At 35.6% G+C, this 27,143-nt stretch overlaps 3 protein-coding genes and 1 non-coding gene across 5 annotated transcripts; 2 read left to right on the plus strand and 2 right to left on the minus strand.

Moving 5' to 3' along the window:
* The first annotated feature begins 275 nt into the window (after positions 1–275).
* Positions 276–3,508, plus strand: LOC101899643 (uncharacterized). Of its 2 annotated transcripts, none has more exons than XM_005186203.4 (6): positions 276–488; positions 550–860; positions 2,574–2,672; positions 2,733–2,801; positions 2,855–2,944; positions 3,101–3,508. In XM_005186203.4, exons 1-6 carry the CDS (start codon positions 305–307, stop codon positions 3,356–3,358), a joined length of 1,011 nt encoding a protein of 336 aa, XP_005186260.2. In that variant the 5' UTR covers positions 276–304; the 3' UTR covers positions 3,359–3,508. The 2 variants fall into 2 exon arrangements, with proteins under 2 accessions (XP_005186260.2, XP_019893287.2); XM_020037728.2 differs by having other exon boundaries at positions 2,870–2,944.
* Positions 3,509–5,024: 1,516 nt separating this feature from the next.
* On the minus strand, positions 5,025–13,948 carry LOC101899811 (huntington interacting protein related 1). Its single transcript, XM_011295353.3, has 4 exons — positions 13,778–13,948; positions 10,211–13,672; positions 6,200–7,060; positions 5,025–6,144 (listed from the first exon to the last, which is right to left on the minus strand). The coding sequence occupies exons 2-4, from the start codon at positions 13,658–13,660 to the stop codon at positions 5,359–5,361; spliced, it is 5,097 nt and encodes a 1,698-aa protein (XP_011293655.2). The 5' UTR covers positions 13,661–13,672; positions 13,778–13,948; the 3' UTR covers positions 5,025–5,358.
* Positions 13,949–15,312: 1,364 nt separating this feature from the next.
* On the plus strand, positions 15,313–19,151 carry LOC101899982 (conserved oligomeric Golgi complex subunit 1). The gene is made up of 5 exons (XM_011295356.3): positions 15,313–15,560; positions 15,628–16,292; positions 16,351–17,444; positions 17,501–18,163; positions 18,915–19,151. The coding sequence occupies exons 1-5, from the start codon at positions 15,424–15,426 to the stop codon at positions 19,029–19,031; spliced, it is 2,676 nt and encodes an 891-aa protein (XP_011293658.2). The 5' UTR covers positions 15,313–15,423; the 3' UTR covers positions 19,032–19,151.
* Positions 19,152–21,505: 2,354 nt separating this feature from the next.
* LOC101898671 (uncharacterized) lies at positions 21,506–25,858 on the minus strand. Its single transcript, XR_009343727.1, has 2 exons — positions 25,644–25,858; positions 21,506–21,823 (listed from the first exon to the last, which is right to left on the minus strand). It is a non-coding gene; the product is annotated as an uncharacterized LOC101898671 (transcript).
* Between the last annotated feature and the right edge of the window lie 1,285 nt (positions 25,859–27,143).

The following is a 27,143-nucleotide window of genomic DNA, read 5'->3' on the forward strand; positions in this document are numbered from 1 at the left end:
AAATTTGCCATGGGGTTCGTTTTTAAAGATCTTTTTTTTTTTTTCAAGGACCATCAAAGGTACAAACGTGAGATTTTAAAGAACAATTTTTCAATGACTTGGATTTTTAAAATATTCTTTCAAGGACCAATGTGTATTTTTTAACAACATTTTTCCAAATGCTAAAATCGTTCTTTTCAAAATTCAATTATCATATACAATTTTCCAGTCTACCCTTTGGATTTTTGTCACGTGTCAAAGCACGTCAATTTCCATTTCAATAAAATTCCCTTCAATATTCCACAACAAAAAAGAATTTTTCACAATGGCCTATTTGATACAACATGGAAAAATACGTTCCCAAACGATAAATGTACCCGCTGGGCTACCGGAATTGCTGTCCGACATAACGCGTGAAGTTCTCAGATGTCAACCAACCACGGAATGCCTTTGTCAATTCATTATCGATTATTTGCATTCGTTGATAGTGGCACGGGAAAAGGCCCGAAGTAAGTTTCTCTCCAATTTAAAACCCTAATTCCCCTTCAAAATTTTGAGTTTTATTTTTAGTGGCCAAAATGGCCATAGATCGTGCCCTGCGCATAGTCGATGAAATCGTGGCCGACATGTGTATCTGTGACATTCAACCCACAAAGGCGGAGAAAATGTGCGCAGCCATGGAGGAATGTTTCAAACGTTTCCTGGCCCAACGACGCTGTGAAATTGGTCAAGATGTTGAAATAATTAAATTCAACGAAGTGGATATGTTGGATGAATTGATCAAGAAATGTAAATTTTCCGAAGAGGAGTTGAAGATATCAAGGCCTGTCATTGAAACGGCATATCAGAAATTTGTGGATGCCTATATGTCGGCACATGAGGTAAGACAGTGGGATTGGGTTGACAATAGGGGGGATTATGAGGGCTATAACAAAACGTGGAAATGTAAGGAAGGTTTTTACTTAGTAAGAAGTCAAAATATCAATATTAGAATTTGACGAAATTATGTGGAAAATATGACTAAAACTTAAAAGAATACTTGAAATCCGAATATACATCTAGGGACTAATATAAAAATTAGGCTAACATTTCCTAAGGTGTGGGTACATAAGCAACTTGGCATCATTAAAGGTTTATATCAAATTTCATAGCTTCATATACAATCCTTGGAGATATAAATCAAAAAATATTTGGAATCCTTTGTATATGGTTGAATTATATAAAAGACTTAATAAAGGGTTTGCCTGAGAACCAAAAACCCTTTTGAAGTTTCGATCCACAAACAGAAAACTTTCAAATTCTCTTGGATTTTCCACATTGGCTGCTGCATAGTGTAATTTATAAATAATTTGCTGTCAATTGCAGCAGAAACAACTAAAAAGGCAGCTATGTTCGGCCGGTCTTAAAAATTTTCAAAAAAAATCCTCCGAAATATACCGCTCGAATGAAAACGTTTATATGAAAGCTATACAAAACGTGGTGCTGCATTAGTATTTTTTTTGTCATAGGCTGTAGTAACGATTCCGAACTTTAAATACCAAATTTGAAAAAATTCCGGTGAATAATGTCGCTAAAATCATCAAAATGCCGAATATCGGGAGGTACCTTTATATGGGGCCTATACGAAGACCTGGACCTGCACAGACAATTTTCTGTCTTAGGCTGTAGTATTCATTACGAACGTGAAACACCAAATTTAAAACAATTCCGGTGAATAATGTCGCTAAAATCATCAAAATACCGAACATCGGGAGGCACCGTTATATATGGCGCTATACCAAAACGTGGACCGGTACACACAATTTTCTTTCATAGACTGTAGTAACCGTTACGAACTTCAAATACCAAATTTGAAACAATTCCGGTGAATAATTTCGCTAAAATCATCAAAATACCGAATATGAGGGATATACGAAGACGTGACAATTATCTGACATATGCTGTAGTATCTATCTGAAAATTCGAAATTCGAACCTATATATAGATTAATTTGCGACGCAAACTTTCAATACACAAAACACGGATTTTCTATCTTTAGTACTATTCTCAAAATCTGATAGATTCTTCCTGTAATTTTGGAAATATATTTGAGTTTGTTCCACAGTCTAATTGATATGAGATCTGCTGTGAAATTTGAATATTTGGAAAATTTAAGATTTTGTCGACCAAATTCAGAATTCTTTATAAGAATAAAATTTGCCTGTAATGGCCTATAATTTATCCAAATAAAATACCCTTTGAAGTCTCTCCTCCGAAATTTTGAAGTATTTTTAGCCTTGACGATTACACTGCTTAAAATTCGATAGGGCAATGACATATTTCCCTTATGAAGATTAAAATAAAGGAAATATGTCATTACCCTATCGAATTTTAAGCAGTGTAATCTTCAACGTATACCTTTCAAGATGTTCTAAAATTGCTGAAGGTATTCTGAATGGGGATAGAATTCAAATTCCACAGAATAACTTAAACCTTTACAAGCTCCTGAGTCACTGAATGCTCTGCCTCAATGAATTTCGACTCCATCGACAAAATAACAATTTTTATTTTAAAGTATCCACTTTTCTAAATATTTTCCCATTTCTTTCTTTCAGAATTTTGAAGGCACTGAGGCTCTATATCAATATTTCCGTGAACGTGAAATCAAACGTGTGGAGGAACAAAAACGCCAGGAGGCTGCTCTGAAAATACAGGCAAATTAAAAATATTTCAAATTAAAACAATTAATAAATCATTTACCTTTCCTCACTTAGTCGAATTTCCGTGGTTTCTTAGTAAGACGTTCAATGTTCTTACCAAAGGATGCTGATGGTCCTGCCAAGGTATTTTCAGATTTCAATTTTCTTCATATTTCAATATCATCAATTTTGATTAGGAACCCTCTAACCAGAACCTAGATTTAATAGAACAAGAAGAGGCTGCTCGCAAGATTCAACGATTCTTTCGTCATCGTATTCAGCAAAATGTAAGTATGTAGTCTTGAATGGGGGGTTTAAATGGAGAACATCATATCCATAACTTTTGATTCTCCCAGCACTACGTGGTTCAATTTCACTTCCATATAGGTATATGTATTCGGTTCTAATTTCAACTCATACTTTTGTGTGATAATTTTTTCTAGATTCCCAAGGATGATGCTCCAACTGAAGAGTATGTTTTCCAAGATGTCTGTGAACCAGAATCAAGAACTTCTCTTAAAACTCCACCTAATGAATCCAAAGAACCTGAGCAGAAAACTTTACATGAGGAAAAACAAAATGAGCCACCACAGGATGCGAATCAATCAGAAATATTGCAAGCGAATGAAAGGCCAAGTAATGGAGAAATTGGACAACCGGATTTAAATGGAAATGAAGCCGAAATTCAGGAACAGCAATAATACGTTTAAGGAGAAGAACGCCTAACAAAATTGAGAAACTGCTGACACAGAGAAAACATGAGAACTGTAAAAATTTGTGATTAATTTTTGATTAGCTACCAGAAGAAGTTTAATTTATTTAAATTTAAAACTTTTTGTTAATTTACGATACATTGATTTTTGTGAATCAGGAAGTATTGGAAGTTGAAAGTTGGGGAAATGGCATGAACCGAGGTTTGCGACAAAATAAATGACCTGTGTCGTAGAACATGACATATGTGCCTCACTCTGTGCCACATGGACTAAGGATACGAAAACACAAAAAACCTATCATGTGAAAAGTACACACTTTCGACCACAAACTATCCCAAGATTTTAGGGATCACAAACATTTTTAATTCGTCCTTGCGAACTACAATTATCTGCGATAAATTGTAGAAAAAAGGCCCTCAAGTCGCTAGCCAAAAGTACTTGGTGTGTGGAAGTTGGAAACTGGGGAAATGATATGTACCGATGTCGGCAACCATATAATTGAACTGTGTCGTAGAACATATCGTTGTCGTCGACGACATATGTGTCAGATTGCCTATTTCGCGAAGTTTACCGCCTTCTTCCACACGAGAAATATGAAAATATCCACTACAAAATCATTGTCCCACACTTTGAGCATACGAAAAGACAGCTGTATGAGCAGGTGAAGAGGACATACTTTCGGCCACTAACTACCCCAAGATTATAGGAGTCATATTCGAAAACATTTTTAAGATCATCTGCGATAAATAGTGGGAACAAGGTCCTCAAGGAGGCAGTCGACATTACTTGAGACGCGGATCACGATACATTGTTGACCCATCATAGATCGGTCTGCCATCACTAGTGCAATGGATTCAGAGCTGTCAGAATGCCGCCCAAGAATTGCAACAGTGAACCATTTACATGAGGAGACGAAGCTTTGACACGACTACAACGATCACGATGATGTAGAGGTGAGAAACGTCTGTCCGTTTGATTCAGACCCGCACACTACGACGCAGGGCCATGAACCAGAGCCTACCGAATTCATTTTAGAAAATCTTTGGCTATAGCCTATTAGGGTAGCTGATTACTTAAATCAGGATGTTGAAGCAAAATACTTTACCTATGTTGCTGCTATAACCACAACATGTGTATTGGAGACTTTGTGGAAATGTTTAGTCCATTTTGGAACTCAATTGTAATTGTATTATCAATGTTTTTATAGAAACACTGTCAATCCTTTTCGAATTCTTTCATTGCCGTCGTTTGTTTTTGGTGGTTTTTTCTACACTGTATAATGCGATAGTTAGGTGGATGGCTTCTACTATTGAAAATTGGATAGCATTCAAAGCTTTGACATTTTGGAGGTACTCAGGAGGATGAACCTTGACTGCAAATCGCATACAGAATGATGTTGTATGCCCATGTGCTCCTTACAATTAAGCTGTAATCATCCGCCCTATCAGTTCAGTTCACCCAAAATGTGGCGATGACCGTTTTTTTTTATCTTTTCTATCTGCCTTTTCTGCTCTCAGGAATTGGGACTATCTTTTTCGAATTCCATATTTGTGATTTTATGGTAAAGTTAAAATAGTAATAATGCTTAATGCAATTGTATTATACATATACACAATTCAATAACATCATATCAATTCTAAGCTTATTACAAACATTTTACTTGTTTTCTACAAAAATATTTATTTATTTCTGTCACACGAGTTTTCTTCAATTATTCACTAGAGAAAGTAGGTATAAAATTCTTATTTAACATTATGGATAAAATAAAATATTCTTATAAGCTGTGACTTATAAAACAATTTGCATTAAAATCTATTCGGACATACAGTAATTCTTACTTGCAAATATAACAATATATTACGTACATAATGTGTGAAAAGAAAATAAGAATTAATATTAAATAAGAAAGAGAAAAAAGAGAACTTAAAATATCCAAATAATTGCAAACAAATAGCGGCATAGCTATAAACGTTGACTGTAGGGTATTTTTAAATAATTTCAACTACTCTTGACTTGCACATTTTCGTATCGACAACAATTGGTTCCTGACGTTGTTTACGTGGCTTAAACGATTCTTTGGTCGAGTCCTTCTCATGCTGGAGCATATGTTTCTTTAGGCGTGATGAATTATTGAAACCCTTTGAACAGACTGTACATTGGTAGGGTAACGTATCAAAATGTAACCGTTTATGGGCCACCAAATTGCTGGAGATTCTAAACGGTCGTCCACATATATCACAGCTATATGGATACTCGTTCGTGTGCAAAAGCATGTGCCGTCTATAACCTGACATTTGCGTCAAACCCTTGCCACACACATCACATTGGAAGGGTTTCTTGTCACCATGTGTGAGCATATGTTGCTTCAAGGAATGATTTTCTCTGTAAGCTTTATCGCACATATCACATTTGTATGGCCTTTCTCCCGTGTGGATCATAACGTGCAATTTCTTTTGTTCTGCCGTGTGAAAAGATTTATCGCAGATGGGACAAGCGTAGGGACGTATATCTGAATGTTTACGTTCATGAACTCTTAAACTAGTCGAGGTACGATAATGTTGGCCACAGATGTCGCAACGATATTTCTTCTCTTCACTGTGTGTTAACATGTGGACATTGTAATGGGTTTTGGTACGAGATCTTTTACCGCATATTTGACATACATGAGGCTTTTCACCCGTATGGACATAGGTGTGTTCACGCAGACGACACATTTTATCGAATTGTTTGCCACAATATTGACACTTCAGGTCTTCTTCAGTCAAGCCACCAGTCTGAAATGAGAGGGAATTTAGTACATCCTAATAATGCTATATGATCCAACCTTACCTTAACAAATTTCTTTCTGGGTATTTTCTTTACTTCATCCTCTTCTGTTTCTTTCTCGGATTGCTGATTAATGCCATTTTCCTTCTCATAATCTTTACTATCATCTATTGATTCATTGCTTTCAAACTGTTCCACTTCGTCTTCTGCAGCCAAGAATTCTTGATCCTCACCACCATTCTCCTCGATCCTTATAAAATGCTGCTCTTCCACTTCCTGATGTGACGACTCAGGTCGCCCCTCGTTAGTTGTTGAACTTTCTTCGTCTATTTCCAACCATTCAACCATTTCATATTCATCAATATCATCCTCTAAGTCTTCTTTTTTGGGCTCATCCACCACATCCAATTTGGCCTTCTTGGCTTTTGGTTCTATCTTGGCTTCTTTTTTCGTTGTTGTTTTTTGCTTTTCCACAACTCTGTTTTCTGCTGGAATCCCCTTAAGATTCTCCTCTTCTGCCTCGCCCACATCGATTTCCTGTTCCACCAAGTCGCACTCTTTCATATCGTTGGCCACCTCACTGCCAGCATCATCGCCCTCCTGTACTACGTGATCAATTTCCAGATTGGATTGTGATTCTTCCATTTCCCTTTTAATGCGTTCCCGCAAGTCGCGGTCATTTTGTAGAACCATTTCCTTGAACAGGTACGATTGCAGTAAATGTTCCACACAGCTATTGCATATGTGCTCGGGCAAGGAGAAGTCTTCATTACCATCGAAACAATCCAATGTGGTGCAATAATTCAGCAGAGCAGCAAGCGTTGTGGCCTCATCGTCGATTAGCGTCTCATCCATCAGGTGTTTGTAATCGCCACATTCTCGATTACAGGCCCGACAATTTACTTTTAAAACTAATGTCATGTTTTACGTTCAATTGGATTGAGTTTTTTAATATTTTTTTTAATTATTTTATTTTCAATTTGATTATTGAGAAGCAAACGAAGACAAGCCGTAGGCTGTAAACATCTGTTTGTGTGGTGACCATTCACAATAGGCGCCAGAGCAGGGTTGTATTTGCTTTGTAACAGTTTGTTATGGCATGTTTACACATGAGAACAACTATGTCGTAAAGAATTTATACATTTTGGGAATTTTCAACATATTTTTAAATTTTAATACACAATATGGTACAATAAAAAGGATATTTCATTCATTTTTCGCGCTGTTAATTTAAAACTTTATTTTGAAATAGAGTAACAATATAAAAAAATAAAATAAAAGAATATTTCCAGAATAATTTTGACAGGAAGCGGACATAGCCTCAAGGCGGTATTTCTGTAGTTTTACAAAGCTGTTCTACCTCCTTATTGTACCATAGGATAACACATATAACATGATTGGAATCATCCCACAACCTGAAAAAGAAGTTAACTTCGAAAAAAATGGAAAAATACAACTATGCCCAAATGCCTTACTGTGCCGAATTAATTTTTAAAACATGCAAAGAACTTTTTGAGTCGATCTTGCGGTGTCCGTCTGTATGGATGTTGCGCACGAAAACTCTCGTAGGGATTATCCGATTTCGTCCAAACTTGGTACATCGTAATATTATTATCAAACTTAGATCGAGTTGGGAGATGGACAATATCGGTCAACTCCATCTGGTACCTCGCCCACAAGAGGTTGAAACTTTCAAAAAAAAAAAAAACAAGCCAACACTGTTCCAAACACGCCAACGAAAGGGTAATCAAATTTTGCTCCAACTTTGCAAATCCTAATATTTGCATCAGTGCTAGGTCAGGTGCGAAAATGGACAATGTCGGTCCACTTCATTATGAACCCCCCCCCCACAAAGGGTCAAAATGTTGAATAATTTTAACTCTTAACTCAAATTACACACATCACAATATTTTTATTAACCCACGGAATATATCGGTCAGGAGTGGACCGATCTGTCTCACAAGGGTCAAAATATTAAATATCCATGAAGCTCGTGAAACTCGAAATTAACATCCGATTCCATTCAGACTTGGCATATCTCAATATTTCTATCAACACTAGATCTGTTATAACGATGGTAGCGATCGGACCATTCCTCTTGGTACCTCCCCCACAAAGGCTCAAAGTTTTGAATAACCAAAACGATCATAGAATTCTTCATATTTCACACATCCCATTATTCCTGCCAACACAAGATCTGCTGTGAAGATGAAATACATCGGTCCACTTCTTCTGGTATCTGTCACCCCCAAAGGTTTACATTTTCAAAGAAAATATATTTCCTCATAAGGAGGGAAATGTTCATCCGATTTTGGCCAAAATTTTCAAATCCTAATATTTAGAAGCTCAGGTGCGAACATTTACAAAATCTGCCCACTTCTTATGTTACCTCCCCCACAAAAAGTTAAAATTTTAAAATTTCGATTCTTCTTTTAACTTCGACCAATGCTATACTTCCAGCAATATAAACTATGTGGGGCTAATCGGACCACTTCTTCTGGTATCTTTCCCACAAAGGGTCAATATTTCGAATACGTGTAACTCATAAAATTTTAGTTACCATCACCAGCCAGCCATGGTGATGGTGTGGGCCGCCATAACAGCCGATGGTCGCTCTCCGCTTGTATCAATTAATCGACCATGGCATCAGAATAAATGCTGAATATTATCGCGAAAATATTCTGGACGGTGTATTAAAGCCTTGCAAACAAACATTTTGGTCGCACACCTTGAACATTCCAACAGGACTGAGCACGCTCCACCCAAGAATGGTTACAAAATGAGGTTCCTCGTTTCATTTCCAACGTACAATTGCCACCATCTCCGGATACCAATCCGTTGGCACTCAAAAATACCAAAGTGTCGATCACCTCAAGCAAGCGCTTCGCCGGGAATGGGCCAAAATACCGCAAAGCAACATTGGGCAGCGTGTGACTGTTTCATCGGTCGTTTAAAGGCCATAATTCATGCCAAAGGTGACCAATTCAAACAAATCTAAACTTATTCTAAAATTTGATGATATTTCCGACATTTTAAGCTTTCATTTAATAAAATTAAAAAAAATGTAAAATTTATGACTTTTGAATTTGTTGCAGTTTTTTATCTCACCCTCTATATCTGTCGGCAAACTGACTGATACTTTTTAACTTGTTGAAACTAACGCATAGACATTTAAAATAAATCAACGGAATGGCAAGAATGTATTACTCTGAACTGTGATAGGTAATTAAGTAAGTAAATAATTCAAAACAAATATTTATGTATCGCTTCTTTGAGTAAGACCATTTCAAGTTGAGATTCCAAACCAGTTTAAGTAAAATACAATGCACGTAATGTATATCTATCTATGTATTTGTCGCATATATTTGTTATTAGTCAACACTCGCTGAAATTGTAGGTATGTCATTAACAACGATTGATTGTTATTTCTTAAACATAGTTTAAAAAATATATATAACGTAATAATACAATATACAATAATAATAGTAATCATAAAAAAATATTACAATTTATTCTTTTCTATATATAAATACAATTTATAACAACACAAAGTACGCGGGCGCATGTTTGTGTGGGTGTTTTAAACAATTTAGGGGAATTTTTGGTTTTTATGTTTATTTTTGTCGTTTTCTTCTCTTAATACTACTATCAGTAAAGATAGAATGTATGCGGTAGATTAGCTCCAATTTTGGTTGTCGGTTAATTTAACTGGCAGATTTCCGTTTTTGTTTTGGTGTCAACAATTTACATACATATTTATTTTCTATATATGTAAATATGTATTATATATATCTACAAAAAAAACTAAAATGTTAGTAATTATTATTAAGTGGGGAGGTTTTGTTTACGTTTTTGATATAAGTAGTCAGTTATTTTGGGTGTTAGTAATAGATTATTATAGATTTAAGACATTTTGAATGTTTTAAATATATTGTCATGATTTGTATATAGTTGGATAAATGTAAAATGTTTTTTAATAAAAAAAATAAATTGTACAAAAATATATTATATGTTGTTCATAAATTTAAGTCGAATAAAGGAATGAATTTTGGATACTGTCAATTTAATTTCTTAATCCTCATCTGCACTTTGATAGAATGCCTTGCGGAATGACATTAATTTTTGTTGCTCACTTTGCAGTGAATGCTCCAATTGCAGAACCTTGATTTGCATTTCCATTTCCATGGTTTTCTTTTGGGAGGGTGTCAATTTGGATATATCTATTTCATTTTTATATTCCAATTTGCTATTGCCGTCACGCACTGTGGCCACTACCTGACCCGTGGCCATTGAGACATCACGCGAAGCCTTAGTTAGATTAGAAAGTTTGTGGCTATCATTTCGTGCCTTAACCTTGCTGGCAATGACCAATTGAGCTGTACTGGCGGCAATATCTTGGGCAGCCACAATCAGCTCAAAACATTCAGCTGAATCGGAACCAATGGTTTTGTTGGCAGCATCCACCAGATATTTGGCGCCCTTGGCAATACTTTTGGAGGCTGAAATCAGACCCTCAGTCCATTGACTATTACGTTTGTAAAACTCCTTGGCTGTGGAAGATCCCTTTTGGGTGGACACAATTTCATTTTGCAATTCCCGAGAACGTTGTATCAACACCACAATGCATTGCATGAGATTGGTACATGAATCCAAAATTTTCTCATTGACCTCTAGTTTAATGCCCTCATGTTGGGATTTGGTATTCAGCAGTAGATCCATAATTTCCTTGGTTGCCTCCTCAATAATGTTATCCATTTGTTTGAGTTCCTGCTGCAGCATATCGCCCACATTAAGGCTTTCACTGAAGGAATTTTGCAAGGAAGTGACCACCGTTTGGATGGCATTCAATTTGGGTTTAATCTCTTTAAGGGAAATATTTTCAATTACTGCTACCTCCGAACTTTGTTCAATGCCCTGATACAAATTCACAACAGACTGACGCAAATCGTTGCAAAGTAACCGCAACTCTTCGGCCTTATTCAGATCGGTGGTATTACTGAGAATCAACATGATATGCTCATGGAATATTTTTAAATGCTGACTCAACTCTAAATACGAAGACAAAAATGGACCAAGGTTTTGACCTTGAGTTTCTTGTAGGGATTTATAGTCTTGTGGCATTTTGTGTAATAGATTTTGGATGTGCTGAACATTTACTTCACACGCCTGCGGTACAGAGGTCATTTCGAGATTTTTAAAATTGAAATCTTTTTGAACATTATTTGCAAGTAATTTATTTAACGAGGATACCAAATTGTCCATCATATTACGTGTGTTAGTTTCCTTGATTTGATGGCCCACAATTTCCTTTTTGGCTGTTTCCAATTGACCGAAAATATTGTTGATTTGCTCGTTCATATTGACAAGATTTTGGCTAAACTTTTCATTGGTGGCTGTACTTTCTTGTAGTTTATCCTGCAAGCTCTTAATGGTCTCACTTTGTTCGCTTTGTGTTGCCTGCAGCTGATCTACCATAACCGTTTTCAATTTAATTTCACTTTCGTGTTTTTCGGTTTTTTGCAAAATTTCTTTTTCCAACTCCTGCAATTTATGGCTTAAATTCTCCTTATCCTTTGCGGCGATTTCCAATTGTTGTTGTAATTCCTGTAAGTGATTTTCATGTTGTGTTTTAATTTGTATCAACTCTTGTTGTTTGTCTTCTAGACTCTTTATGGTCTCACTTTGTTGGGCTTGCGTGGCCTGCAGTTGATCAACTTCAGTCGCCTTCATTTGCATTTCATTTTCATGTGTTTGGATCTTTTGCAACATCTCCTTTCCAATCTCCTGCAATTTAAGGCTTAAATTCTCCTTATCCTTTGTGGTAGCCTCGAGTTGTTGTTGCAACTCCTGTAAATTAGTTTCATGTTGTGTTTTGATTTCCATCAATTCTTGCATTTCATGCTGCTTCGTTTGTACCTCCAAGTCATAGTTTTCTTTGAATTTTTTCAATTCCATTTTTTGTTCCATTATTTGATTTTCATATTCACTTATCCTGGCACTTTTATCGACATCATGTTTTTCGAATAATGCCTTAGATTCACTAAGCTGCTGTTCCAGTTCCTTTAATCTTATTTCCTTTTTGCTAAGTGTCTCCTCGTGTTCCTTAATTTTTTCATTCAATACCACATTTTTCTCCTCAGCTTTGCTGAAGTCTTCCTCTTTGGCCTTAAGGGCTAGAATCTCAGTTTGTAAGTCTTCATTTTTCTTGCGTTCGGCCATCAACTGTTTGGAATCATCATTTCGGACCCTTAATAGTTGTATATGCTCTTCTCTTAATTTGGCATACATGGTTTTTATCTTATCAAATTTCTCCTCCACCTGCTTACACTTGTCATCTCCCACTTTCACCTCTACCTCCAGTTCTTCCATTTCCTTGAGCTTTTGCTCCAAATTTTCTTTGATTTGATTGGTGTTTCTCAACATTTCCTTGGTCAAATTAACCTCTGCCTCCAAGGCCTCATTGCGTACCTGAAGATTAGACATTTCCCTGGTAATATTAACCAGTTGATCAATATGCACTTGTCGCACTCTTAACTCTTCTTGCAAATTGGCAATCATGATTTGGGCCTCATCAATCTGCTCTTCAGCCGGTGTCGGTGGCTGTTGTTCAGGCGAGGCATTATTTTCACTTGAATTTGACAAGTCCAATAAACTCTCCTCAACTGTAGGCAATTCCTCCTCCTGGTAAACATGCATGACGGGTGCAATGTAATTACCCACATCATGCACCGAAGAGAAATTCGGTGCTGCATCGGGTAGGTGGGGTAATTGTATGATATCCGAAAAGTATTGCAATGGTCGTACATTTTCATAAAAATATTTTAATTTAACAAATAATTCATTAAAACGTGTACGATGACCCGCCAATATGTCATGGGGTATGCCATCGTGCAAACGAAACAATACACGAACACACAAATCATATAGGGGATTTGAATCTTGTATCATGGTAACGAGTGGCGCCAAACGACACTGGCCCTGGGGAGTCATCGATGACAGGCGATGAGTGTTCAGTGCCTGGAATATAACCGCCTGCAGGGCAATTATACAATCCAAATAATCAAATATTTCAACACACAATTGAAAATAATTATTCAAATCATCCCCTGTGATTTTTCGTATATCATTGAAATCCATGGTAATTGCCCCTGGTATGCCCAAATTCTTCTGATGGAAGTCCAATTTGTTCACCAACAATTGGGTGTAGCTCTCAATGCATTTGCCCACGCCATCATGCAAATGGCCCCACAACTTGCCCACCTCTAATATTAGAGTTTTATGCACTTGCGAATGGCGTATGCAATTCTCATGACCCTCTCGCAACACTTTATGCAGTACATGACAAAATTTCCAAGCAGTGAAACGGTGCTCCATCAACGGCTGTCGCGTAACAATGTTCCAGAACATTTTTGCACCTTTATAGCGATGTGTTGCAATAATCACCGAACGGGCATGTTTCATTTTTAATGGCTGCTCCGAGGGGTGCAAGGCTTTGGTCACACTCATCTGGAATTCGTGATCCATTTTGCTGCTCTGCTACAAATACAACGAACACACCCGCGCAATGGTATAGAAAAAAAACGATATTAATTGGAATTATTTGTTTATGGATCGAACATAGCAGTGACACAAATTTCATACTTTATATCGCCCCTATTATCTTATCATAAAAACAGCTCTACGTATTTGATTTTATTCATCAACAATCAACTAGCTTCCACAACACACCAATAACATTTAACACCTTTGAGCAACAAACACAAACTCTGCGAGAGTTGTTGTTTGTTCCGGGGCAAAGTTGTTCAGTGCAAAACTATTCACGAAACAGAACGATGGGTTCAACGTTCAACTCTTTCGTTGAACTACTTCCATTATTCATTACTTGGCTTATTAATCCAATTTGTGTGTTTTCCAGTTGTTTTTAAACTGTGTATTGCTATGGGGGCAAAAATTGATTAAATTAACGTTTATCTGGCGTTTACACAGAAAAAATTGCCTGTAATGCGTAATTAAGATGTAGGTGTGTGAAGTATCATGGTAGAAAAATACAGGTAGACGCATCGACGCAGCTACTGGGACAATGAACTGTCAAACCGACTTTGAAATTAAAATGTTGAATGAAAAATTGTTGGAAAATGCATATCATAACAACCTACAATTTGTGTCGTATAAGAAAACGTATAAAAATCTACTTTTTTCTGAAAAACATTTTAACAATTTTGACAGATCAATGTTCCCAAGCGTTGATGCATCTACCTATATTCATCTATCGATGCATCTACCTATAACCGTCTTCTCGGCTTTAATTTTAATATTACAAAAAATATGCTGTTCTCCTTGCGTTAATAGATATGGAATTAAATTAAACATTTTTTGAAAATATATGGTCTGTTCCATAGTAAAATCAAGGAGGGGAAGCCATGCAATAATATGTTTACAATTTTTTAAAAAATATTCATTTGACAACATCTCGTTGTCAAAACTTGTATTTATAAATCCATTGTACATACAAAAATCAGAGATGGGAACTTGTTTTAATGTAGTGAAATGTGACAAGGTAAATAACAGAAAATGCAGAGATGGGAATGCTTATTTGAAAAGACTTTACATTCTTAATTTTACCATGGTCTGTCCATGGTCTGCTCCAGAAACGCCAAGCATTTTTTTCCATTTTTTTTCGATATTATAAAGGAAAAATACGTTATCGTAGTAGAAACTTTTAAGTTTTTGCAGTCCTGGAACAGATCAATAGATAACAATGCAAAAATATCTACAAAAATATCTACTACTATATCTGCAAAATACAAAATAATGCAATGAAATCCAATGCTTAACTATATTTTATTATATTTTACTTGAAGAACTCCACTCCACTCCATCCCCACTATACAAAAATTAGTAAGACTTTGAAGGACTACCATTAAGTTTTGTCATTCCACATAATCTGGGTAAAGCAGTTCTCTCAAAGCGAATTTTGCAGTTCTTGCTTTTATTAAATTTACAGTAAAAGGGTCAACACAACAATTGTGATAGGACGTTTTTCATCACTGCAAAGTCTGCTTCCTTGGCGAAACTAGGTTTCTAGAACCCTACAGGGATGTTTCGATTTTAAGAAACCTTGTTCTTACACTCAATCGGTGTTTTTGTTTTGATTTTGAGCTTTATCAATTATTCAATTTACAACGGCGTTGTGTTTTCCGATTGGGGGCTTTGGAATTTGCCTTGCAACGCAAGCAGTCGAAAAATAAATATTTGCGAGAAAATAATAGAATTTAAAATATTTAACAATGGCTACCTTAAATCTATTAAATTTAAATGTTGATACGCTGTTTGAGCAACACAGTGTTGGCGAGATTGATGCAATACACAAGAAAATCCAAGAGGTTGTTGAAAATAAAAGGGAGGAGCTGAGGACCATGGTTGGGTGAGTGACATCAAGGGCTCTTATCTGCCAAGGGGAATACATTCATTGATATAATTCTTATTTCTAGGGAACGTTACCGAGACTTGTTGAAAGCAGCCGATACCATTACCTCTATGCAGGATTCTACGAAAGCTCTGATAGAACAAGTCGATAGCATAAGTGTGAATTGTAAGAATCTCAATGAACAACAATTGCTGGGCTTCAAGACAGAATCGGATAGTGCCGGTGAATTGAAGACAAGGAATGCCAATAAACAATTGAATAACTATTTCAGTACCATGGTACAGATTAAGTTGCTAACAGCATTGCCTGAAATGATTTGGTCACAAATCGATCGCGAACATTATTATGCAGCCACGGAGTTGTTTATATTTAGCCGACACATTAGCACGGGCTTACAGTTGGATTCGGGAAACCAAATAATGCAGAAATTGCCGGTGGCCAAGAAACAGTGGGAAATTTTAAAACCATTTCACATGACAATAAAACAACAAATTATGGTTGCTTTGGAGCGGGAAAATCTGGCACCAGAACTAACGGCCGATTGTCTATTGGCACTGCTGCAGTTGGATCGTTGTTCATTGGAAAGTGCTTTGAAGGTTTTTCTTAATTTACGCTCCTCGGCTTTTCTTAATTGCCTTACTGCAGAGGGGGGTAGAGTCAAGGAACGTATACTTGTTAGCCTAAGGGTGCTCAATGAAAGTGTGGATATGGTCTCCAAATGTTTTATGGGTAGGATGGACAAATTGAACTTTTTGGAATATAGTAATTTTATTATTTTATGTTTCAGAGAATGGTTTATTATTTAAGAAACTAAATGAACATTCGGATCCGAGTGCTCCTCCTACCATAGCCCGCATGGACAGCGATGATGTCCAGTTCGCTTATTTGTTGCCAGACATCATTACAAATTTTAAACCCAAATTTGAAACAATAACCTTAAAAAATGAAGCAGTTGCTCAAGCTGTGGAAACTTTTCTTGCCGATACACAACGCATAGCCGATAAACAGTTGAAAGGACTCTTTGATTTTGTATTGAATATGAACACAATACAAGAAATCAAAACCGAAGCGAACGCATTACGAAAGCAATTGAATTTATCTGCCCTAGCCAAGCAATATAACCTAACACATTCCCTGGACTTTTATGAGTTACGTTATGTACCATTGATTAATCAGCGTATACGTAATATCATTAATGATAGTTGGACCAAAACTGTGAATACAATATTTAACACACTTGAAAAAACGATACAACAAGAGGGATTGCTAAACAAAACAAACTATAATCTCTGGCAAGAGTTCAGCTCAGATTTACCAAATAGTTTAGATCAAGCTCTGTCCGATGATAAGAAAACCAAGAAATTATTAATGAAATCGAAAGGATATGACGATCATATTCTACAAATGGCAACCCAATTTGATGGCGATCTTTCGTCAATTATCCAGGAAATGAATGTTTTATTGGAGGAGCCCACAACAAAGAAAGAAGATAAACAGGAATTGGTTGATTTCCTGAGAGATACGGCTCAACGGCAAATTACCGAATTTATTACAAAAACAAAGGAGCTGAGATTGAACTCCGCTCAACGGGAGGCGTTGCTATTTGTCATACGTTGTTGTTGTTCCCTAATTGAGCTTTGCCCTCATTTAAAGAAATGTTTTTGCCATTCAAGCTCTTGGCGTCAACAATTGGGAGGAGGGGGAACAACTTCCACGATCTCGGGAGCATCACAAGATTATTGGCAAAGGATTTGTGGTTTAATCGAAGACGAAGTATTCCAGTTGTGGCTATGTCTTGTTCGCGGTATACTGGAAGAATATCACTGTGATCGTTATTTAATGGACGTCAACTCCAATATTGTTATCCTGGAAGATTTTGCGGTGAGTATGAAATTTGGAATACGAAATTCATGATGTGTTTCATGTTTTATTTCTAGCATTGGGAAATTATTACCTTGGAGCAAAAAGATGAACAGGATATGCCCACCCAGACATCATTCCGTGTGCCGACACAACCACGTATATCCTTGCAATCGTATTTCCACACACTGATTACTGCATTGAAGAAGATTGTGCCTGAAACTTTACCCAACAAAGTGCTGCTAACATTAAAGAAAATGCTATTGGAGCAGCTGCTACAGCATTATAAAAATCTTATTGAAAAGTCAAATAATAGCACGACTGCAATGGGGCAGAATATTGCATTGCAATTATATTTCGATTTGAAATTTCTGCAAAATTCCTTTGATTTAAATCGCGAACAAAAGAATCAATTCTCATCGATACAAGATGCCTATAGAGATGTAATTGATCCTTTTGATTTTGAACTATTATCCACACAATTGATGGCAAATGTAAAGAGGGCTGTTACACGTTACAATTGTATACTGGGTGTATTAACAACGACGACCACGACAAATGCAAGCAATATTTCTGGTACTTCGGCTGTTGTACCAGAAAAGGATCCAAATGTTTTGAGTTTGTGTTCGAGTGGAGCCACAACATTGTGGTTCCCCCTACTGCCTGTGGTTACAAATACCCATGTTACAACTGCTGTGGAAAACAAAAAGGCCGTCTTGATGAGTTCAGAAAGTGAAAAGGTAAGGAAGAATATTTTTTTTTCTTCCAGAGATGAAATTTTTAATTTTCTATTCCACAACTTCTTTTTTAAGGATATTTTATATGAATTATAAATTATGTGTTTTTTATATTTTCAACACAATGTTATGGTTTACTTACTTGGGAGAAGAGTTTTTTATAAGTAAATATTGTTATTATGCATGCGATTTAATGATAGTTTTGTTCAAGTTTTTGGTTTGGCTTTGAATAATTATAGTTTAAAATATTTAACACAGCCTCTAAATCTTAAGAATCCTTCTTTCATATGCAAAATTTAAAATTAAGGGTCTGTTTATGTATTGCGAAACGAAGGTGAATGGGAACAAAAAACACTATACCAAATGAGTATTTAATTTATTTTTAATTTTTTGGAGTTTTATTCAAAATTTTTATTTTTTTACTATTCAAAAGAAAAACAGATTTGGAATATTGTTTTTCTTTCGCATTCGTCATACAAAAACGCGCCCTAAATTTGCATACATTATTGGATATCGGATTATTTTTGATAAAGAAACTTTTTGCTTCATTTGATAATCCCTGCAGCAAATACAATTAAAATTCGCATGATAACAGACTACTAATAATATAAATTGGATTTAAAAATTAATAAGAATCTTTGATATTTTGATTCTGTTTTATTCAAAATTCTAGTTGTGCTTTTTATTCAGTTGATTTAATTATATATTTTTTTCTTCATGTGATTTATTAATGTGTTTTTCTCTTTTCTCATAGACCACACCAACACGAAAGGCCACTACCACATCATCTGCAACAAGAAAAAGTGATACAAAAAGCAAATCTGGAGCAGCATCCTTCTTTGGCGCCATGTCACAGGAATGGTTCCGATAGTAATCAAAGGACAATGTTATTCTTTCAAAGAACGCTTTAGCATTTTGTAATAGAATTAGTAGCTATTTTATTATACACAACAAGTATTCAAAGAATATAGATATAATTATATAATACCGATTTTTTTTAGATTTTGTATAAAAACGTGAGACCGTTGTAGGGGAATTTCTACGAATACATTAAATGGCACTCAATATACGCAAGACTATTTCGTGCGATCTATGAGAAGCTTTTAACTTTTGATACCCCATCAAAATGCCTTTTGGGATTTTCTGAAAGAACTTCTATAGGAAAACGAGATGATCCTTTTTTGGAGACCTTAAGTTCTTCCCTTAGAATATATTTAAGGAAAATGACACTCTAGTTTGCTTTCTTCACCATATTTTCTTCAAAAGAAGACTGATGTTACCATACAAATGACATTTTCTTTATTATAAATATTTTTATTCCCTCCACCATTTTATAGAGGGTATATTAGCTTTGCCATTCCGTTTGTAGCTCGTCGAAATATTCATAATACACCCTTCAAAGTATATATATTCTGGATCAGCGTAAAATTCTAAGACGATCTAGTGAAGTCCGTCTGTCTGTCTATTGTAATCACGCTATATTTCGAACGAATTGAGATAGAAGGCTAAAATGTTGCATACATGCATAGTTTACCAGTAGGCAGGTTAAGTTCGGAAATGGGCCATGTCGGTCCACGTTTTCGAATAGTCTCCATATAACGGTACATCTCGATATTCGGTATTTTCATGATTTTAGCGACATTATTTGTTGGAATTATTTCAAAATTATAGTTCGTAATGGGTACTACAGTATATGACAAAACTGTCTTTATGCAGGTCCACGTCTTCATATAACCCCCATATAACGGTCCCCCCGATGTTCGATATTTTGATGATTTCAGCAACATTATTCACCGGAAACGTTTTAAATTTCGTATTGGTATATTAATGGGTACTACAACCTATGGTAAAAAAATTTCGTATGCAGGTCCACGTCTTCGTATAGCCCCCATATAATGGTACCTCGCGATAGTCGGTATTTTGATGATTTCAGCAACATTATTCACTGGAACTGTTTCAAATTTCGTATTTGATGTTTGTAATGGGTACTGCGTTTATACTTGTTATTTTTTTTATAATACACTCACCTTTGCCATCAAACGAATCTCTGATCCATTGAAGATGAAGACCTTCTCGTCTTATGTAGAAGAAGACCATCAGTTTTTTATAAAATCTTTATGTCTTATTTTCTTCTGCATAAAATATGACATACGATGAAGATATTTTGGTATTCTAAAGAAATGTCCAAATACTATGAATGAAGTATTTCTGATACGTTACTGTTAGCCTTCCAAAGCAGGAATTCCTTTGATCTTTTAAATACCTTTCGGTATTCTTTGGAAAGACTATATTTTTAGCCTTCTAAAACAAAGGACTTTCTGATCTTCTGATCTTGAGATCTTCAGCTTTTCTCGAGGAGAAGAATGTGCAGGCTTCGGTAAATGAAGACCATTTGATCTTCCGTATAAAATCTTCTTCTTTAGAATGTATTCTCTTCTTCTGTTGACAATTATTTCTGATTTCTATAAAATAATATAAAAGACTATGGAAGACTTTCTGATACCTAATACTCTTGGATGTTCGTTGAAAACATCTTATCTTTTCATTTATGAAATAAGGAGATAATCTCTGTTTCTTCTGATCTACTATTGAATATTACCTTCTGGGATTTCTAGAGTGGTCAAGAGTAGTTTTCAAAAGGCCATCTTATTTCTAATGTAGATCACTTTATGCTCTTTTAGGAGCTAAGCATTTCTGGAATATTCGACAACTTTTTGATCATCTACAGAACTAGGACTTTTTGTTTTCTGGGAAAAATGTTTTTGTATTTATTGGAGAATACCTTGTTGTTTTTATGAAAGATGACCCAGTGGTCTTCTGTACGAGAATGTTTCAACAGAACTGGTCGCCATGAAGTGTTTTCTAGACCTCATGGTTGAAAGATTTTTTCCTTCCACTGATTAAGTTATTTTGGACATCTATTAAAGAACATCTTTCGCGCTGTATATAAGACCTTTTGGTTTTCTCTTTAAACCTTTTGGTCTTCTGGGAAAGAATACCTTGTAGGCTACTTTGACATCTTGTCGGAAGAAAATAACCTTTCTTTTTGTGAAAAGAAAACGTTTGTTTTTAGAAAACTTTTTTATTTCCGAAGGGCTTGTTTATAAAGAAAATAATCTAAAAGGATGATAAAATATTTTTTTTAATTTTATGAAAAGGATTTCAAAAATTTAATAATCTTTAAAAAAATTCAAGAAGGTTTTTTTCTCAAGATTATGAAAAAGTCATCAAAATAAGAAACACTTTTTCTTCTCTCATGTAGAAAACATCATGGTTCTTTACCTAAAATGGAGGCTTCTTGGTCCCTCATAGTTAATTCTTTTAAATTCCAATAAAAAATAGCACTTATAAAAAATACTTTTTATTCATTCTAAATCACACCACATTCTTTATAATCACATTAAAAAAATTTGCATTAATTATACAATTAATATAAGAATATTGAATTTAAGCTAACAACTCAAAGAAATCATAACAAATTGGCCAACTTGTGTGAGTGGATGGTTGGTGCTGCTACTTCTTGCCACCTTTTTTGCCACCACCTCCGCCGCCAGCAGCCTTTTGGTCTTGACCTTTTTTGCCGCCACCTTTATCGCCACCGCCACCCTTATTCTTGACACCTCCTTTATCGCCGCCGCCACCACCACCTCCTCCGCCTTTTTTCTGTAAAATACACATCGAATCGAAAATGTTAATTACCTCTTTTCTTATTTATGTTTTGTGTTTGGCCGTGTTTGTGTTTTTTATTGTTGTTTAAATTCTCCCTTACATTCTAAATACCCAGCCCCCGCTTTTTTAGTCTTCTATTTTATCTCTCTTTACCCCTTGCCGAACCGAAACGAACTAATAAAAAAAGAACAGCAGCCAACAACTGTTTGTGTTTTCATGGATAATTTAGTTGCGAGAGGTGAAAAGTTCAAAGTTTTCTCAACTTATTTTTAAGTTCGTTCAACAGAAATAGTTGTATTTGCTAGCTGCTATGTGTTGTTGTGCGAAGCGTTTTCAAAGAAAGGTTTTACCTTCATCTCCAACTCTTAGATTAGTTAATTACATGCTATTTTATTTGTAGACCGACCGACCGACCACCGCCAAAAAAAAAAAAAGGAATCAAAATGAAATGAACTCTAATAAAATAATGAATGGAATTGTAAGTGTAGATTTTGGGTGTGTGTGTGGGAGAGGAAGTAAAAAAAAGTAACATCGCCATGGAAATATCTAAAAATTAGAATAAGCAGGTCGAGGTCGTTTAAAAATTAACTAATTTTGTGGTTTCTTCCATTTTGAACAACAATTTAAATGCATGGAATTTTTTGGGGATGTTTAAGGGAGGGGGAACTTTTTGTACTTTTTAATATTGGGAAGATTAAAGCGTTGGCATGAGATATGATAAAAAGCAATAAAAAACAAGTTTTAATGTGTGTGAGGTACAATATATACCCGATCGAAGTATTCCATTTTCCTACCACCTCTAAAACAGACAAAAAATATTGGTATAGGCAAAATTACAAGAAAATCGAACATTTATATCAAATTTTATGGGAAATCGTAATTTCCATATGCAGCTCAGGTTTCTGGTTAATAGAAATATATTTTGATACAGCAAGTTGTAAAGAATCGCTGACTTGTTTCGCAAGTTATGACAGATAAAAATATTGAAAATTATGACCCTTTGTGGGTGAGGTACGAGAAGGGCTTCGCAAATATACAGGGTGAGATGAAAAACCTGCAACCAACTTCAGACTGCTGTCATTTCTAAGCCACTCGGTCGAGAGATGTTAAAATTTTTCCAGTGACAGCTTATTATATTGTTTACAAGCGTAAAAAAACATTTTGGTGAGAATCATGCAGGAAAAAAGTTATTCGTGATGGAATTCCAGCGTGATGATTTCTTTATATTTGGCTGGAAAACCACAAGGGGCCATCGTTAGGGCACTCCAGCCTTTAAATGTGAATAAATCTTTTGTGTCTCGTACCATCGCTCGTTACCGTGATACTGGTAGCGTAGCCCGACATATGTCAAGGAAGTTGACGGATGAAAACAGCAACATCAGCAGAAATGGTTCGAAATATAAAGAAGCGACTTGATCGAAACCCGCGTCGTAGTGGCCGTTAAATGGCTCGTGAGCTGAACATATCGCAATATTCCATTCAGCAAATATTGAAAAATGAGCTCGGGGTAAAGCCAATGAAATTTCAAAAAGTGCAAGAACTTACATCGCACAACAGAAAGAAAATAGACTCAAAAGAGCTAAAGAGTTGCTTCGCTTGGCCGAAAGTGGTGTACTGCCGAATTTGGGTTTCTCCGATGAGAAAACATTTGTTGTCCAGCAGTTTGTAAACAAACAAAACGATCATGTTTACTTGCCAAAGAGGTCAGCTGAAAATGTGCACCTTCGGTTGGCCACCAGAACTTAAGAGCCGGCCATGACGATGGTGTGTGCCGCCATAACAGCCGAAGGTCGCTCTCCGCTCGTATTAATCGACCGTGGCATCAGAATAAATGCCGAATAAATTATCGCGAAAATATTGTGGAGGGTGTATTAAAGCCTTGGGTACGCAAAAATTTTGGCCGCAGACCTAAGACAATCCAACAGGACTCAGCACCATCGCACTCAGCACGCGCCACCAAATAATGGTTATAAAATGAGGTTCCTCACTTAATTTCCAGCGCACAAAATCTCCGGATACCAATTCGTTGGACTATTGTATACGGAGTATTTTGGAAAGCAAGGTATGCTCTAAAAAATACCAAAGTGGCCAAAATAACGCAGAGCAACATTCGGACAGCGTGTGACTGTTTCATTGGCCGTTTGAAGGCCATAAATGGTGCCAAAGGTGACCAATTCGAACAAATCGAAACGTATTCTAAAATTTGATGCTATTTCCGACATGCTTATGTTTAATAAAATTTAAAATAGACTTTGTTGCAGTTTTTTTATCTCACCCTGTAGCCCTATGACTGGGGATATAAAAAAATACTGTACTTGAAAAAAATTTAAAATCTATTATTCCATAATTCGGGTACTTCACAAAATTTGGCTCTGTCGTCGATGTAATGATGACCGATTATCTGTCAGATGACGTAGAGCTTTTAAATTTGACACAATAATGTGCTTTGTGTCTGGTATGCTTCGTACTGAAAATAAATGATATCGGTCCAGGTTTTTCTATAGCGCACATGTAAAGGTGACTCCCGCTTTTCGGTTTCAATATTAGTATTTAGAGTTTAAAATGGAATATACCTCTATGTCCGCCTTTTACTATAGCCCCCATATTTTGACGATTTAAACTAAATTTTTTAATTGATTGGTATTTGTTGTTTGTAAAGTTTTCCAACTATTTCGGTGGCAGAACATTGTCTTTTTAAACGGTAAATTCGGAATTTTGATGATCTTAGTCACATTTCCCACTGATTTGTTTAAAATATCTGAAAGTACTTAGAAAACTTGCAATATATATCAATCCAACCCTGTAGATATCCTGTAGCAAAAGATTGTCTCTGTAGGCTCAAGTTTTGGCATAGCCCCTCCAACATAACGATACCGACAATTTTATGGTATTTTGAAAATCTTATTTGTATTCACCAACAGATTTCAATTTAAAATCGAACTGGGGTTTCAGAAATTTTCATTTCTCCATTTCATAGAATGAGAATTGAGACCTTGGGTCAAGGGACCTGTCAAGACCCATGTAAGGTCGGACAAGAAGGCTACTTTGCTCTGATCCAAAACCTGCTAGAATTTATTAGTTTTGGAATTTTCTTCGATATCATACAGGTAAAATCGTCCATCGTAGTAAAATTTTTACATTCTGGAGTTCTGGAAAAGACCACTTATTGCTTTATGGTACTTTGAAAATCTTATTCGTATTCTCCAAGAGATTTCAGTTAAAAATCGAACTGGGGTTTTAGAAATTTTCATTTCTCCTTTTCATAGATTGAGAATTGGGACCTTGGTTCGAGGAACCTATCAAGGTCCATGTAAGGTCGGACAAGAAGACTACTTTGCTCTGTTCCAGAAACTGCTACAATCTACTAGTTTTGCCATTTTCTTCGATATTATGAAGATAAAATCGGTCATCGTAGGAAAATTTTTACATTCTGCAGTTGTGAAAAAGATCACTTGTGATTTGAAAAATTTGTTTTCAAATGGGTTTACAGGCCGAACATATATATGTCAATTCGAATATTGAATCCCTATATTATAATTAATAAGGGGTTTTACCTTATTGTTGAGGCTATTAAAAGTTCAGATCGGCCGAAGTGCCCCGTTTTTATTTGTTTTAAATTTGGATCAAAATGTCGGTAAAGTCTCGTATTTTAAAAAATTTATTCTGTAGATATTTCAATTTAATATCTCAAATCGATTAAATTATATAATCAATCAAAAATTTCTCACGAAAATTTGTTGTCAATACTCATTACACATTAATTTCTTGTTCATTTAAAGTCTATTCAAAAAATTTACTACGAATTATTGCTTACATTGCCGCCACCACCACCACCGGAACCACCGCCGCCGCCGCCTCCACCACCTCCTCCTTTATTTTTACCCATATTTAAATTACTTTTCCTTGGCTGCTTATAAAATTATTAACTTTTCAAGAAAATTGTCTTTGTTTTAATTTTCCCGACCCTACGCTACTATTTCAAGAAAACCACTGAAACGGCGACATAATTAGAGGCAAGGCAAATTGCTCAATTGGCGTTTTTTCCTTCTTGTCTTTTTGGTTTTTGTGTTTGTTGGTTGGCTGTTTGGCTGTTTGTTTTGGCCTTGTTTGTGGTTTTTCATAATATTTTTTCTTGAAAATTTTCATTTTCAAGAGCAAGAGCAAGGAAATGAAAATGTGGGCTAATAAAGAAATGCACAAATATGTAAGTGTAAATGTAATTGCTGTTGTTGTTGGTTTCGTTTGTAAATGTAATCGATTATTCGAATATTTTGTAAAGATGTTTTTTTTTTTATTTTTTTTTTTCAGAGAAAATAAGTATGCGAATGGAATGTGTTGTATTTTATTTTTAAAATAAATTAATATGTATAAGGATAATTCGAAGGTTTTGTGTTTCTAGTCAGGATTCTGTTCAAATAATCAGCCTTCGAATAAATAATTCATATGTTTCTAAAAATTGAATTTATTAAATGAATTTGTCCCAAACATTTTTTCAGAAAATTACAATTCTGAACATTCTGGGATCGGATTCTAGTTCTATGAAAATATGAAATTAAACAAGTAAAAATGCAGTAAGTTCGTCCGGGGCATACTTTGAATACTCTCCACCATTTGGAACGAAATTTTCAAAAAAAAAAATGTTAATAAAATCCGTTGTGCTAAAATCTTAAAAATACCGAAGATATCCGTTATATTGGGGTCTATACGAAGACGTGGATCTGCATAGGCAAGTTTTGTCACAGGCCATTACAATATTCAAATACAAAACTTGAAAAAAAACCAGTGAATAATGTAGCTAAAATCACCAAATAAAATGGGAGGTACCTTTACATGGGGTCTATACGAAGACCTGGACATGCATAGACAATATTCTGTCAATGGCTGTAGTACGTATTAGGAACTTCAAATGCAAATTTTGAAACAATTTCGGTGAATAATGTCGCTAAAATTATCAAAATACCGAATAAAGGGAGGTACCGATATATGGGGTCTATACGAAGAACTGGACCTGAATACACAAGTTTCTGTCATAGACTGTAGTTCCCATTACGAACTCTAAATACGAAATTTGAAACAACTTCGCTGAGTAATGTCCCTATAGTCATCAAAATACCGAAAATCGCGGGTGGGTACCGTTGTATGGGGCCTATACGAAGACCTGGATCTGCATAGACAAATTTCTGTCATAGAACGTAGTCCCCATTAGGAACTTCATATACGAAATGTGAAACAATTCCGGTGAATAATGTCGCTAAAATCATCAAAATACGGTATATACAGGGTGAGATAAAAAAAACTGCAACAAAGTCAAACG

The sequence above is a fragment of the Musca domestica genome, unplaced genomic scaffold (assembly GCF_030504385.1).
Source record: "Musca domestica strain aabys unplaced genomic scaffold, Musca_domestica.polishedcontigs.V.1.1 59, whole genome shotgun sequence".
Lineage (NCBI taxonomy): Eukaryota > Metazoa > Arthropoda > Insecta > Diptera > Muscidae > Musca > Musca domestica.